The sequence below is a fragment of the Trypanosoma brucei genome, chromosome 1 (genome assembly GCF_000002445.2).
Source record: "Trypanosoma brucei brucei TREU927 chromosome 1, complete sequence".
Classification (NCBI taxonomy): domain Eukaryota; phylum Euglenozoa; class Kinetoplastea; order Trypanosomatida; family Trypanosomatidae; genus Trypanosoma; species Trypanosoma brucei.
The window spans coordinates 246,404-259,879 of NC_008409.1; the positions used below are offsets into that span (position 1 = coordinate 246,404).

Consider the following 13,476-nt stretch of genomic DNA (forward strand, 5'->3'; position numbering starts at 1 on the left):
ATCAGCAATGAGGCGACCGCAGCATCACCGGCATCCAAACTTTGTGCCACGGGGACCAAAAAAGGAAAAAAAAAATCGTTGTGACGAAAGTTCACGACATAAGGAGATATACGGGCTCAAACGATTTATTCGATAGAACAGAACTGTGACAAAGAGTGAAACCACCCAAAACTCCCTTTACCACAGAGCTCGCACGTAGCGGAGGTAGAACAGGTACATTTCACAATATCTCACTTTCCCCACTACTGTCCAATACGATCTTCAGCGACACCGCCGGCTTGCGTTTCATAACTTCGCTTGAGCCCAGCAAGAAACTCTTGCTGGTTTTCAATGTTGCGGCACAGCCACTCATAAAGGTTGTCTATGTCGGCATGTGCCCTTCTATGGTCCCCACCCTCATCCACCAGAAGTATGTTTCCTAAGGAATCAACAATATGATCTTGCGTTGCAATAAAGTTCGCAAGAGCCCTTTTAGCCGCCTGCTGTTTCAGCTCAAACCGACGCACTTGTGCCCGCAACGATTTGTTTTCCTGCGAGACACGCAGGTACTCTTGCCTTTCGCGCACAAGGCTCTCCATTCGCTCCTGCAGTCCTTGCACCGTACAGTGCGCCTCATGTAAGTTTGCCTCCATCTCGCACAACCGCGTCGCCTCAGCAGATGTGACCGCTGCTGCCTTCTTCGCAGACTTCAGCTGCCGCTCCAACGTCGCTGTGCGCTTCTCACACTCCTCCTGCAAAACGGTGAGTCGCTCAAGCCGCTGCTGGTATTCATGGGTCTCATTCTCCCTCTCCGCAAGGCGCGCTTCTGCATCTTGACGTTTTTTTCGCTCCTCCCCCACTTGCAATCGCAAAGCCTTAAGGTCATAACTATCTTGTTGATGCTGACGTTGAAGGTGGCGAAGGCCGTCTAGGAAGGTTGCTGAACCGCGTCTCTCGTTAGCAGTCAACTGGCTCACGATTCGTTGCCCTTTGACAAGGGAAGTCACAGCATGGGGAAGAAGGTGGGAGGCGGGATAGCACTGTTCCATCTGCTTAACAACTACCTCCATGTGTGGCGGTAAACAAAGTGTATCTGTTTCATACTTATCCGTATCGGTGTCACCATCTCCATTCAATGAAAGACCATAGGAGCAGTTCGATTCATCAGTGGCGGCTGTGATCATTGTGGATGAGGCATGAGGTTGTTCGGACGTTGGATTCAATAACGAACAAAGGTAAGAGACGAACGAACTGAGAACGTTACAACGTTCCATTTGTTCGTTAGAAGTTGGTCCACAAAGTGCAGCAGCCAAGCCCCTGGAACCACCAAACAGAAGTTCCTTCACCCTGAATTGTGTCAACTTCCCCGATTCGCTGCAGACGCCCCAAACACTGGTGTCCAGGTACTGTCCTCCACAGCATAACTCACTCAGGTCACCGCACGGAAACTGGAGAGACCCACGCAGCAGCAACTCGGTTGTATCCCATACATTTGCCTGCTGATCTGCACCATAGCTCCAAACCAAACGGCCAAGGGACATAACTAAAAGGCTGCGGACTGCGGTAGCACCGTGTGCGTGCCACACGCGGTGTGGCGCCCCTCTCGAACCCTTACTTTCATCAACATTGCATTTTGTATGCGAAATACATGGACTGTTGTCGTTACTAACGACATTCCCTAATGGTTGAAGGAAAAAAACTATCACAAACCCCTTTGACGTTCCGATCCATAACTGATAACCTCCAAGCAATATGGAACAACATGGTTCCCCATACTCTGACGCCAAGTATGCGGGCATGCCAAAAGTATGTGTCTCATCAACATTCGCGCGCAAATTCCACACATCCACATCACCTCGTTGAGTAACAGTAACAACTCGGTCACCGACTTCATCCACCATGAGGCCACACACGCGCCCCTGCACTCGAAATAAGCCAACCACGTCCACGTCTGAGTCCCGCTGCGGCAGGTCGGCAGCGCAACTGCCGGAAACCCAGCACAAAAGCATTACCTCACTGAAAGTCCCATCAAATGATGACACCAACACGCCACCGCCATAACCGCTGCTACAAAGACTTGTTGTTTCAAGAAGGTCCTCATTCCCATCGTCACAATCTTTCGCTGATGCCCCATCCGTGCAAGGGGCTGCAGCAAGTGCCGTTACCTCTACACCCAACTGGACCCGGCGAATGTCGCCTTCAAAACTATCCGCAACACCAAAAGCAATACATCCACCCGCCGTCGCAATACATACAAAAAAACGTTCGTCATCGCGCACAGTTGTGAAAACAACGGACAACACACGGTCATTTTCTTCACTACAATCGAAATAAGGCTGATCTAATTCATCTGAGCCTTTTGGCGCAGGTGATGAATGCCCGGGGGCTGAGTTCGGGCAAACCACTACCCTCGGAAAGCGGAACACGCGGGTACTTGTTGAATCCACCGTCCAAACAGCCCCTTGAGGATCACGGTAAACGGAAGAAAATGGCGACTCGCACTTCAGGGGAAGTTCCCCCTCTATTGTACACTCCGGTGGGGCGAACATATTTGCTGCCGCTAAACGAAGTCGTGGAAAATACGGGGGGGGGGGAATATCACCCGCTTATCTCTCTTTCCTTCTCTTCAAACCGCACGACCGTAAAGAACAGGGCGGTAAATGCCAAGTATAAGAGGTAGAGAATGGCAGGAAACGAGAAAAAAAAAGAGAAAGAAATGTATAAGGGTCGATGCATCACTTGAAACAGAAAAGTCAAATTGTGCAGACAAAAAAAGGTGTGACGGCTAAGCCGAAGAAGCACGGAAGGATTAGGAAAGGAAAATAATAACGGTGACAATATAGCAATAATACACAAGAAAACATGTGACATCACTGCAAGGGGTATCCAACGTTTCAAAAATGTTCGACATGTACATAAAAACACCAGGACGCATGCCTGCAAAGATGAGTGTAGTTCAGCGAATTCGCACGACCCCTTTTTTCACATACAGCGCGGCGCGTAAAAAAGTACGCAAACAACAGCAACAGCAACAATGGAGGAGGCCAAAAAAGAAAACACACCTTCTAAATCAAAGGTGAAGCATCTTCACGGCCGAATGCGGCGATGCCATGCGCAGGTTGACGCCGTGCTCCATGTTTGTTGCCACGCTATTGTACATGAGTGACAGAAACTCATCCCACTGCAGTGTCATGGTGTCATCTAGCCCCAGCACATCACACATATTCTTAATTACAGTTGAAGGTGCGTGTTCGTTGTTAAGACGTGTGCACATAGCGGGGAGGTCCCGCACCTCCACAAAGCCATCTAGTTCAGCGGTTGGTTCCATATTAAATTCGAGGAACAACCGCCTAAGTTTTTTCACAGCCTCTTCGTTATACACGCTACCATCTAACTTAAGTGTGATGATGAAAGCCTCCCACGAAATATTATCTTGTGGTAGACGAGAACTTAGTTCATCGTAGAAAGCCTTTGTGTATTTGGACGCATCATACGCCTCACCAAGTATGCGGCACCGCTCGCGGTGACCTTCAACAAGAGCGGAAGCTGGAACCGTGCCATTCTCCTGCATGTCATTAAAGAAACGCTTCATCGCACGCAAGTGAATCGCCTCTGGATGGCTGCTTTGCTTCGGTGGTCTTCCCATAGCCTGATACACAAGGACACAATTACAGCGTGACTGCCGGAATATCTCCTCCGCTACATTTGGTGGGATCTTGGTGTGGAGAACTCCCACCTCTTTAATGTTACTGTTACATAGTGTCAGCTCATAGAGAAAGTTACCACCTGTCCATGATATAAACTCGTTGAAGCTAAGCTCAAGGCGCTCTAATGATGGATGAAACGCTGCCATTCTCGAAATGAAGTACACCGCATTGTTAGTGAGATAATTATTTGCGCAATTAAATGACTTGAGGGCGGGCAAACGCTTGCACAGTTCAACTACAGGCCGCACACCTTTGGGTCCAATGTATGACTGGGAAAAATCTAAGTGCGTTGTTACGTTCCACTCACCAACACATGAAGAAAACAAGTTGGCAACAGAGTTTATAGGCTTGCATTGATGACGGAAACATAACTCACGGTACGCCTCAGAGGGAGGTAACACATGAAATTCTGCCTGCAGTTGCTGCACGTTGTATGAGTAGTCAACTTCCTGAAGCGGGTCATTATCAACACGAGCCTCTTGTTTGTTGCTCCGTAGCGAATGCATACGACCTGTCTTCTGTTGCTAGACTGTATCGTGCACACATAAGCGCAATAAACGTACACACATTATTTTATTTTATTTTTAAAAAAAGAGAGGAGGGGAAAGCAATTAGAAGGAAATGACAATTAACAGAAAGCAGTGCTCGGCCCATGTAGAGGTATTTATTCGATAGTGAAAACACTCACATCCCCTCACCCTTACTCGACAGAACGTGACATGGCGTGACGTGACGACTAAATTACACGGAAATAAAATACCAGCGAAGTATGAACTGCAGCATAACAATAAAACGGCAACTCGCAACCACTCAAACACTGCGAACACGACTTATTAGGCGGTAACACCAACACCACTCACACTTTCGCTCCACCGTCAGGGGCGCCGCCACTTCACGCCCTTCGACGGAAAGCGTCTGTTAAGCCATCGTCAATTGGCACTCCCGCTTTGTAAAGGTACACAAGCAACAGGGCTTTCTGCACATCAGACATCGTCGCTGGATTCAAAACCTTCCCTCGCGCCACAAGGGCTGCTGCCAGCGCATCCCTTTGAGCCCCCTGCTGCAACAATGGTAATAAGGAAGCAACCGCGTTGAGGTCGTCGATCCCCGCAGCTTCACTGCAAGCCACTGTCATACGTTGGAGAAGTGTCGCCCGCATCGAGGCCGCGGCATTTAAGGTTAGATTGGTGCAACAGTGAAACAGTCGCACAAACTGCCGTGCCGTGAAGGGAGCAGTATGAGCAAACGCATCGTCGTGGCCAAGAGATCGAACAAATAGTGACAAAAGCAACCGTTCTAACACGACCTTGTCGCCGCGGGCGGAAACTTCTTCCAGGGAGCTGAGCAGCAGCTCCAAGTAGTGAGCACTCACATTCTTACGCTCATTTTTGAGACAGCGAATAAAAAGGTCATAAGCCTCCATCGGCAGCGGATGGGATGACGCTCCTAAAAACTTTGCAATTTCCCGAAGCGGAAACTCCGACGGTCGCTTCTCTGTATATGTGAACAGTTCGGTAACAATTTGTTGAAGTGCGTCGTGCTTCCCTCCGCCTCCAAGCCTAGAAACAGGACCCCCGATAATAGCGGAAGAAGAAGAAACACGGGCCACATGCTGCCAAGTGTCAAATACTGCCGACGCAGGTACAAGCACATTGTCACGATGGAGACATTTCGCGCAGCGTTCCAGTAGCGGTTCTACCAACTTTTGTCTGCTGCCCAAACTCCCGCTGTGGTCATCCGTGGAATTACCTTCACTGGAAACGATGGTAGGAGAGGTTGCAGACTCTGTAACAACCCTTAGGAGAGGGGGCACCCGCAGTAGCTCACAAATGACACGCACAGCGGTGATGCATTCAGAGACAGTAGATGTGACAGCAACCCCATTTTGTTCCCAAACCTCAGGGAACTTGACAACAATGCTGCTGCATTCAGTAATTGCTGGGTCCATGGGGCCGATTTTCCCCCTGCATGCCGTAAACACGTCCAGAGCCACTGACAGCAACCCCGCCAAGCGACCACAGCAACGCCGCAGCGGAGCACCGCGCATATTGTAGCACTCAATGATGAGCGAATGAAGAAGCGATAACAGTTCCTCACCGACGTTCCGCACCTGTTGCCGCTCCAACACTACAGCGAGACATATCACCTCCAACAACTGTGCAGGATTATTACCCACGGAGGTCGCGGTGGAACGCTTAGAGCTAACGCAGTCAAGAACGTGACGTCTCAATGACTCTGTAAGGTCGGTTGGCTCAAAAGAGGCAATAACTTCCAATACCTCACGGCATGCTGCACCATCGAGGGGACGACGGATGAGGTGCTTCAACAAATAATAGGTAGTCTCCGTATCTGCGGTGGTGGCTCCTCCTGAATGCGGCGAGCAAGGCGACAGCTGCCCACTACCACCCCGCAACATCGCAATTAAAGTTCCCACTGGTAAGTGGTGAACCTGAGAAAGTAATCGAGCCTTCAGCACATGGTATTCCCCCTCAATGTCCATTAGCGCCGTTGCGGGATATTCCCCTTCACTATCATGGTGTTCACCGCTCTCTCTGTTACTGCTCATATCCTCATGCAGCAAACACAGCAGCTGTTGTTGTGCTTCGCAAGTGCAACCATGGGTCAACAGCAGACTTTCCAACACCAACGCACGGCTGGGGGCTTTCAGTTTGGGGTACAGTCGCAAAAGACGACGGCACGCAAGTTTCCACAGAACCGCTTGCGCTTCCTCTTGCTGGAGCTTCGCAACGCACCACAACAAACGGGCCACACGATTCTCGTCAAATTGTTGTAAATGCTCTTTTGCACAGTAAAAAAGTAAGTTTGTCATACCCAGTTGTCTCGCGCACTCCGTCATGGCAATAGCTTGCAATGAATACAACACGGCTTGAGGCCTCCAGGAAGCAAACTGCATCCCCGTCAGTCGCTCATCCAAACCCAACAGCAATCCATTTATACACAGCGAAGGCACACTTCCCTCACCCCAGCTGCTGTTGCTACTACGCATGGAGTTCTTCACAACGCGAAAAATGTTCACAACCACTTCATCCACCAGTGGTGCACCCTCTGGAAAATGTTTCAGCTGAGACGATAACCGCTCCACCCACTGCAATGCACACTGGTGAAGTTGTGTGTCTCTTGTCGTGCATGACAATGACACAAGCGAGGAACTAACACCACTCACATAACGAATAGTAAAAGCGTCACAGGAAGGTGCTGCGGTCTCTCCCCCAGTTGTAAGCAGTGATGAAGCACGAGTACACAATAATGTCAATACCTGACGCGAATGAAGCCGCATGTGGGCAGCGAATTGGTGGGAAGCTCTCGCGGGACGGGTCCCACCCGCAATAAAAGTACGTGATTCCTGTTTAGATGCTCACCACTCAACTTTTCTTTTTTCGTCCTTGAGCCAACCCTCAAAATCTTTTCCTAATATAATGAACAAACGAGCCAATAACCATACGTAGCCAGGAATATAAAAATAAAGAGTACCAAAAGCAAAAATAAAATAATAAATGTAAAATAAGTAAAGCAGAATGAAGATAAAGTAGAAGAATAAGCTACTGGAAATACATGAAGCAAGCACAACCCCCCCCCCGATATAATGGAAAGGATAGCATGAAGATAAAACGCATGACCCGCTACACCATGTAAAAGGAAAGGGGAAAATCATAATAATAATAATGATGATGATGATAACAGTAAAGTTGTGAGAGCTACGGCCTCAAGTGTGTAGTGGATGTCCAGCACCCTGCGGTAAAAACAAAAGAAAAAATTAATGAATAAAAAAGAAGGGGAAAAAGAAAGAAAAAGAGAGGGAGGGAGCAGAGATAGCAAAACTGGAGTTGAACGGAATAACAACTAAAACGAAGGAGAAGAGGACACATCATACGGACCAAAAAAAAAATTTTGTTGCATGCACAAACAATTGCAGCTGCAGAAGGGGTACATACACACACACACACGGAAGATGGAGATGGGAAATGGAAGATGTGTGAATTCATTACTGGACTCTAAATGAGGGAAGGTAAAAAAAAAACGGAGAAAAAAAGGACCGGGCAATATGTGGCACACGTGCAGCTAATATTGAAGAAGCAACGATGATGGTGATAGCAGTAATAGTAGGGAGTGTGTGGGAAAGACGAACGCATATATTTATCGTGTTTTCTATATTTTTTTTTTGGCGTAGGAGAAGGGAGTAATTTTTTTTTTAAAAGAAGGGGGGGGGGTAAAATTGTTGGACCGTCCAGTCAGCCTGTCCGACACTTTTCGCCAGGCATACGGCATAAGCAGTACATGGGAAAGGAAGTAAAACAAATGAGCAAAGAGGGTCACCTTCCCAGTGAGAGGAAAAGGTTTATTTTTCATATATATATATATAAAGAAAGAAAAGGCAACACGTTGTTCCATCCCACAATATAAGCACAAACATATGAAAAGGTGAATGAAAAAGTGCACCTTTTCCACCGGAGACTGGGACAAAAAACACAATGAATACCACACGAGTGCCTTATATCGCCACGCCCCCACGCTATCACCACCAAACACAAACTGCCCAAATCCCATCAACCAAACCGTGTACAACCACAGTTCATTGACTCATTCGCTCACTTGAATATATAAATATATGTCACTTCCTCCTATTCAAACCGCTTTTCTTCCCCCCATTTTCCTTTAATGTGAAAAAAAGTCACTGACCTTGCCGCTGCGGCGTGTTTTCATCCTGAAGCACAACCACACACAAACACATTCCCACGTGTCCGGTCTCAAACCACACGTGTGCACGGCATCATGTCATCGGTGCTCTCCCGATCTTGTGCGTTTAAGTTGCGCACCAGCAGTTGACGGACATGCCGGGGGATTTGAGTGTCCAACATCCAAATATTTGCCGGGTTGCATTTCGCTAACCAAAGTGACGAAAGTTCTACGAGTGATAATCGTGTGAGGTAGCCGAGGGGGTAGCGATATGTTCGATTTGAATAATACACAACGTCCCTATCGCCTGGAAGTTCACCACCCACAACAAATAAACAACCCTGCGCCACTGCAGAAGCGTGGCCACTGCGCGCACTTGGACGTCCCCTTCCGCAACTTAACGTTATATCTATCCACCGACTTGATGCTGCTGGCGGTGCCGCCACTAATGAAGTTGTGTATGACGACGACGAAGACGACTGAGAGGCCGCCGAAGAGGGAATATTGGTATCTATGCACCAAAAGTCGTCAAAGTACACTTCTCCATCTACATCACCACCATAAATGAACACGCGACCCCTAATTACTGCCATCGCAGATGCATAACGCGGACTCGGCCGAGGACCGGAGGATGGCACCACCTCACGCCATGTATTGGACGGAAAGTGGTAAGAAAAAAGAGAATTATTGTACACGGGACTTCCGTTTCGTCGTGCACTGTCGGCATGGTAGCCGCCAAAGACGTAAAGGTAATCGCCCTCCACTTGTGCGCTATGGCCCAGCAATGGTAGGATAGGCTTACCAAACCAACCACTCGAGTGTACGGGGTGCCACTCAAGCGTGGTAAGATCTAAAAACCAGAAGCTATTGCTTATGTTACACGGTTCACCCATAAGTACATACATGCAGTTACGGTAAATGTGCGCAGTGTGAAGTCGCCGGTCCCCAGGTCCATCGGGCGCGGGCGTCGCCTGCTGCTGAATAAGAGACCACGTGAATGTGATTAAGTCAAGCACAAGAACATCAGCAAATCGTGTGGGCATGTATAAATCCTGTCCGCCATACACATACATTTTATCCTCATGCACTACAGCAGAATGACTAATGCGAGGAGCCACGATCTCGCTATTAGTGGTTTCCTTGTATGACCATGTGGATGTCTTCAAATCAAAACAATAAACATCATTGAAAATGATGTGCAGGGCGCCACCGCCAAATAAAATAAGTTGTTCGTCCTTGTAATTTGCAAGAGAGTGGCAGCACCCGTGCAGGGGCATATCGCCGCTGGGTGGCACACTATTCCACATGAATGTTGTGGGTCCCTTACCGCTACTGGTGGTATTGCTCATCATGTATCTGAGTATTATAACTCCACACCCAAACAAATAGCGGTGCAGGAACTCAAAGGAAGAAGGAAACCGGAAACCAGTAACCTCCCTCACGCCTTATTTATACTTTCTGGCTCTGGCCCGCTTCTGCTTCAAAAAGCAACAAAAAAACAAAGAGATGGTCCACTTCCTGCGGCTAAACCAGACAAGTTTTCCCCTTCAACTTTTTTTTTAAAAATCTTTAACTACTTTTCTATTATTATTATTTTTTATTTTTTTGCTTGTCTTCTTCTTCCCCTTGTTGAAGGACGCCCAGGTTGGTGTTGCGACGGAACGGAATGTCCAAGCAGCACTCAATGAAGACTTAACGTAAGGGGAAAAAATGCAAAAAATGGGGTTTTAAAGGGTGAAGTTGTCGTGGAGCGAAAGGTAAAGACAATTGGGCAAAACAAGCAAACTTTTAACAGCACCATCAATAATGGGAAATACCTCAAATCTGAACTTACAACGAAACAAAAAAAATGGTCAAAGGTCACACTGCTGCGCATTTAAAGGACTCGCCATAAATATAGTAAAGGCAAAGCGAAGGCATTAACAGATGTGGAAGTACTCTCCACCACCGGCACCCGACACACGCAGAGAAACTTTTAAATGTGTAACAAAACTCATTATTTGCACGGAAAGCGTGCCAAACCCTCCAGAGTGATTTCTTGTGTACTGAATGTGATCACCTGCGGCACCGGTTGGAAACGGGGTTGAGCTGGAAAAGGTATGGCACAATAAATATGTTTAATTCCCTTTAAGCACCCGTCTCACATCGAACTCGTCAACGGCGCATCGCACTTCATGCAGCCACTGCGGGACACCCTCTGGGAGGGAAAACACAAGTTGCGCTACTCTCCCAAGCTTCGAAAGCTCTGCAAGCAACCATTCGTGATTGTCCTCCCTCTTATCTCCCTCATCTAGATCATACGTCACATCTGCCACGAGGCTCTGTATAAGCCGCCTATACTCAACAGTTGCTTCATAAAACAATTCGAGCAAACTCTCATTAGTGCATCGACCTCCCTTCAAAAGCGTGTTGCCGCCACGCACCACAGCCTGCAAACGGTACGGTGCATCACTCGTACTGATGCATGTTGCTGGTATTCGGATAACGTACTTCAGAACGCGCAGTAGGCGCGGAGCATGACCACTCTGTGCGAGTGTGTCGAGTACGTATGGCGAAAAGTAATCCCCCTCATCGAGCCAGCTCATGCTATTATCTTTAATTACACGTATAAAATACATTTCCAACGAGTCAGCTAAGATTTCCGCTGCCGCTTCAGGGCCCAGTGGTTTACTTAACCTCCACGCGACGCGGAAGTGTGAAGGATTGGCTGCACACCATTGTCCCAAAGTTTCAGTGTACTGCGCAACCACCTGTCGGTCTTGGGGTGTTGTTACGGACCCCTGGGAAATATAATTATGCAACCACGATACTATTCTGTCTGCTGACATGTAAGCGTAAGCCACATCAGGCTCTACACGTTGCAGTACACCCATGGCACGCCACACATCGCCAACGGAACCAACCGAATGAGAAATTAAGATTAACTGTGTGCAATCATCAAAAGGTAAAAGAGCAGGTAGGAGTCCAGGAGATAAAAAGGAACCGAGGTGAGACGCGAGACTCCAACGAGCCGTCTTGTCCTCACCACAGTCAAGATGAAGGCCCAGCCAAAGCGACTCCATTAGGGTTGGTTCTGCACTAGTTTGTAGGTTACGGAGACCTTCACTAATAGAGGCAACACACTTAACGTCGATTTTGCACGTAACTGCCCACCGCAGCAGCTCTACAAGTGAACAAATAACGGAGGCCGTTTCACCAGCGCTCCACTTGTCCTTGTGTCGACGAACAACAACAGGAACGAGGAGTGAACTTCGCAGTAGCCGTTGTTGCTTCGACGCTGAGTCGCTTCCAGAGAACACAAGTGACTGATAAGTTAGGCTAACATCCCACGCGCTTGTCGCAAGAAACCCCTCTGACGCGAGAAGAGTCAGCTCAGCGCACTGCGGGACACAATGCGACGACGGTTGCCTCCATAATAAACTGCACAAACGCTCATATGTGGCAAAGAGAGCTATGGGGAGCTCATCGTACTGCACAAAAAATTCATCAACATCGCTCGACAATAAATTATCAACAATATCGCACACATCGCGGTCATCGACATGCTTCATCCACCTCAGCAGGGAGGCGTGACACCTTTCAAAAAAATCACGCAGTACACGAAGCGCATGTTCCTTTCGCTCATTCTTGTACCGGATGTCTTCCACAATCATGTCATAATCACTAGGGTCATCTGTGGGGTCCATTTCCGGTATGGGGAGAGGCGCGAGGACTTGTGAAATCACCTGAAGTCCTTCACATACTACGAGCACAATCTCCTCCGTTTCAGTTGCCACTGCAGACACCCGATTCGCCAGCAGTGTCACTTGCTGTTCGAGTATGCCCTCCAGTACATGCGCGCCGTGCGCTAGCTGCCTATATAACGCGTGGTCGGGATCGAAATTCAACACTACTGTTTCAACGGACGACTCCATCGCAGCGGCGATAACGCGACATGTGTACAGTACAGGAACAGTTACGCCCTCAGTTCCACTTACCGCAAGCAGTGCAGACATCAACACTGGAAAAGTTGAATCGTCAACGTGAGACACCGCACGTATGACCGTGCACGCAGCACTAATTATCTCCTCCCCGCTTATCCCATGTCGCAGGTGATGAATGACAGCTTCCCAAAAGGACGAGGTGGGGAGATGCTTCCAAAACAGTGGTGACGTATCCTGTGGATCCTGTAAGGTACATTCCGAGAGGAAAGTTACAGCTTGGGACACAGTTACGCACAGGCACTTCAGCTCCTCCGTACTGGAGGGCGCACACATGAGGAGGAGATGGATGTTCCTCTGAAGACGCAACCGCTGCTTTGAGCGCTGCACCGGACCCATTGGAATACGACGATCGCTTATCACCATCATACAACCGGAGAAAATTTTTATGAAGCAACGGAAGCCCTCTTCATCTGCCGGCACAGTACCACCGAACTGCGATAGCAGGGCCTCAACAACGTCCATACCAGACACCTGAAGCACGAGCAGCGACGACACGCAAAGATATAGCTGTGATTTCACGCTCTCTGGGAGTCCAATTGAGGCATCCAGGTAGCTTTTGTAAAAAGGCAATAGATCGTTGGAAATCGAGGATCTGCCACCATTAACGGGTAGAGCAAGAGCGGCTGCCACATCCTGCATACAGAAGATACGATTAAGTATTGCCACAAGCAGCAATGTGGAAAGGGGTATTCCGTTGGTATTAAACCGCGCGCATGCGTCTGCCAACATGGAAAGTGGCGGGCTGGTGGTGGTGATTACCGACGAGCGAGCGGCTTCACGCAGTACATTACGCAGAAACACACCGGCTTCGGAGCTTCCACAGGCCACAAATGCATCAATGGCCGTCCAAATTCCTCCAACTCCTGCGGCCCCGTCCACCGGTTCCATTTGTCTTATCTCTATTCGAGCAATTGCATACACACACTGTAGAAAATCAAAATTAACACCTGTGCGGTAAGACAGAATGATGGCAATAAACATGAGCACATAACACAACAAACAGAAAGACAACGGCACATCCACAACGAAAAAAATAGAAAATAAAACAATGTAATCACCACAATTGTAATGCCAGCAAGCGGCTGAAGCGGTTTTACAGACTAATGTAGATG

The 13,476-nt window shown here is 48.4% G+C and overlaps 8 protein-coding genes across 8 annotated transcripts, besides 12 other annotated features; all 8 read right to left on the reverse strand.

Annotated features, from left to right (window-relative positions):
• Positions 1–242: 242 nt before the first annotated feature.
• Positions 243–2,528, reverse strand: TB927.1.760 (hypothetical protein, conserved; the record flags this gene model as incomplete). The annotated part of the gene is made up of 1 exon (XM_001218778.1): positions 243–2,528. The coding sequence occupies one exon, from the start codon at positions 2,526–2,528 to the stop codon at positions 243–245; it is 2,286 nt and encodes a 761-aa protein (XP_001218779.1).
• On the reverse strand, positions 2,578–2,850 carry TB927.1.770 (hypothetical protein, unlikely; the record flags this gene model as incomplete). Its single annotated transcript, XM_001218779.1, has 1 exon — positions 2,578–2,850. One exon carries the CDS (start codon positions 2,848–2,850, stop codon positions 2,578–2,580), a length of 273 nt encoding a protein of 90 aa, XP_001218780.1.
• Positions 2,614–2,682: a sequence feature (3 probable transmembrane helices predicted for Tb927.1.770 by TMHMM2.0 at aa 4-26, 33-52 and 57-79).
• Positions 2,695–2,754: a sequence feature (3 probable transmembrane helices predicted for Tb927.1.770 by TMHMM2.0 at aa 4-26, 33-52 and 57-79).
• Positions 2,773–2,841: a sequence feature (3 probable transmembrane helices predicted for Tb927.1.770 by TMHMM2.0 at aa 4-26, 33-52 and 57-79).
• Positions 2,793–2,850: a sequence feature (Signal peptide predicted for Tb927.1.770 by SignalP 2.0 HMM (Signal peptide probabilty 0.908, signal anchor probability 0.089) with cleavage site probability 0.601 between residues 18 and 19).
• Positions 2,851–3,049: 199 nt separating this feature from the next.
• TB927.1.780 (hypothetical protein, conserved) lies at positions 3,050–4,192 on the reverse strand (the record flags this gene model as incomplete). Its single annotated transcript, XM_001218780.1, has 1 exon — positions 3,050–4,192. One exon carries the CDS (start codon positions 4,190–4,192, stop codon positions 3,050–3,052), a length of 1,143 nt encoding a protein of 380 aa, XP_001218781.1.
• A 386-nt stretch (positions 4,193–4,578) lies between these two features.
• TB927.1.790 (hypothetical protein, conserved) lies at positions 4,579–6,984 on the reverse strand (the record flags this gene model as incomplete). Its single annotated transcript, XM_001218781.1, has 1 exon — positions 4,579–6,984. The coding sequence occupies one exon, from the start codon at positions 6,982–6,984 to the stop codon at positions 4,579–4,581; it is 2,406 nt and encodes an 801-aa protein (XP_001218782.1).
• Positions 6,900–6,984: a sequence feature (Signal peptide predicted for Tb927.1.790 by SignalP 2.0 HMM (Signal peptide probabilty 0.978, signal anchor probability 0.001) with cleavage site probability 0.334 between residues 27 and 28).
• A 418-nt stretch (positions 6,985–7,402) lies between these two features.
• On the reverse strand, positions 7,403–7,690 carry TB927.1.800 (hypothetical protein, unlikely; the record flags this gene model as incomplete). Its single annotated transcript, XM_001218782.1, has 1 exon — positions 7,403–7,690. The coding sequence occupies one exon, from the start codon at positions 7,688–7,690 to the stop codon at positions 7,403–7,405; it is 288 nt and encodes a 95-aa protein (XP_001218783.1).
• Positions 7,427–7,495: a sequence feature (3 probable transmembrane helices predicted for Tb927.1.800 by TMHMM2.0 at aa 5-27, 34-56 and 66-88).
• Positions 7,523–7,591: a sequence feature (3 probable transmembrane helices predicted for Tb927.1.800 by TMHMM2.0 at aa 5-27, 34-56 and 66-88).
• Positions 7,610–7,678: a sequence feature (3 probable transmembrane helices predicted for Tb927.1.800 by TMHMM2.0 at aa 5-27, 34-56 and 66-88).
• Positions 7,615–7,690: a sequence feature (Signal peptide predicted for Tb927.1.800 by SignalP 2.0 HMM (Signal peptide probabilty 0.883, signal anchor probability 0.061) with cleavage site probability 0.329 between residues 24 and 25).
• A 163-nt stretch (positions 7,691–7,853) lies between these two features.
• TB927.1.810 (hypothetical protein, unlikely) lies at positions 7,854–8,252 on the reverse strand (the record flags this gene model as incomplete). The annotated part of the gene is made up of 1 exon (XM_001218783.1): positions 7,854–8,252. The coding sequence occupies one exon, from the start codon at positions 8,250–8,252 to the stop codon at positions 7,854–7,856; it is 399 nt and encodes a 132-aa protein (XP_001218784.1).
• Positions 7,959–8,018: a sequence feature (3 probable transmembrane helices predicted for Tb927.1.810 by TMHMM2.0 at aa 13-30, 37-59 and 79-98).
• Positions 8,076–8,144: a sequence feature (3 probable transmembrane helices predicted for Tb927.1.810 by TMHMM2.0 at aa 13-30, 37-59 and 79-98).
• Positions 8,163–8,216: a sequence feature (3 probable transmembrane helices predicted for Tb927.1.810 by TMHMM2.0 at aa 13-30, 37-59 and 79-98).
• A 200-nt stretch (positions 8,253–8,452) lies between the features above and the next one.
• TB927.1.820 (hypothetical protein, conserved) lies at positions 8,453–9,733 on the reverse strand (the record flags this gene model as incomplete). Its single annotated transcript, XM_001218784.1, has 1 exon — positions 8,453–9,733. The coding sequence occupies one exon, from the start codon at positions 9,731–9,733 to the stop codon at positions 8,453–8,455; it is 1,281 nt and encodes a 426-aa protein (XP_001218785.1).
• Positions 9,734–10,498: 765 nt separating this feature from the next.
• TB927.1.830 (hypothetical protein, conserved) lies at positions 10,499–13,345 on the reverse strand (the record flags this gene model as incomplete). Its single annotated transcript, XM_001218785.1, has 1 exon — positions 10,499–13,345. The coding sequence occupies one exon, from the start codon at positions 13,343–13,345 to the stop codon at positions 10,499–10,501; it is 2,847 nt and encodes a 948-aa protein (XP_001218786.1).
• Between the last annotated feature and the right edge of the window lie 131 nt (positions 13,346–13,476).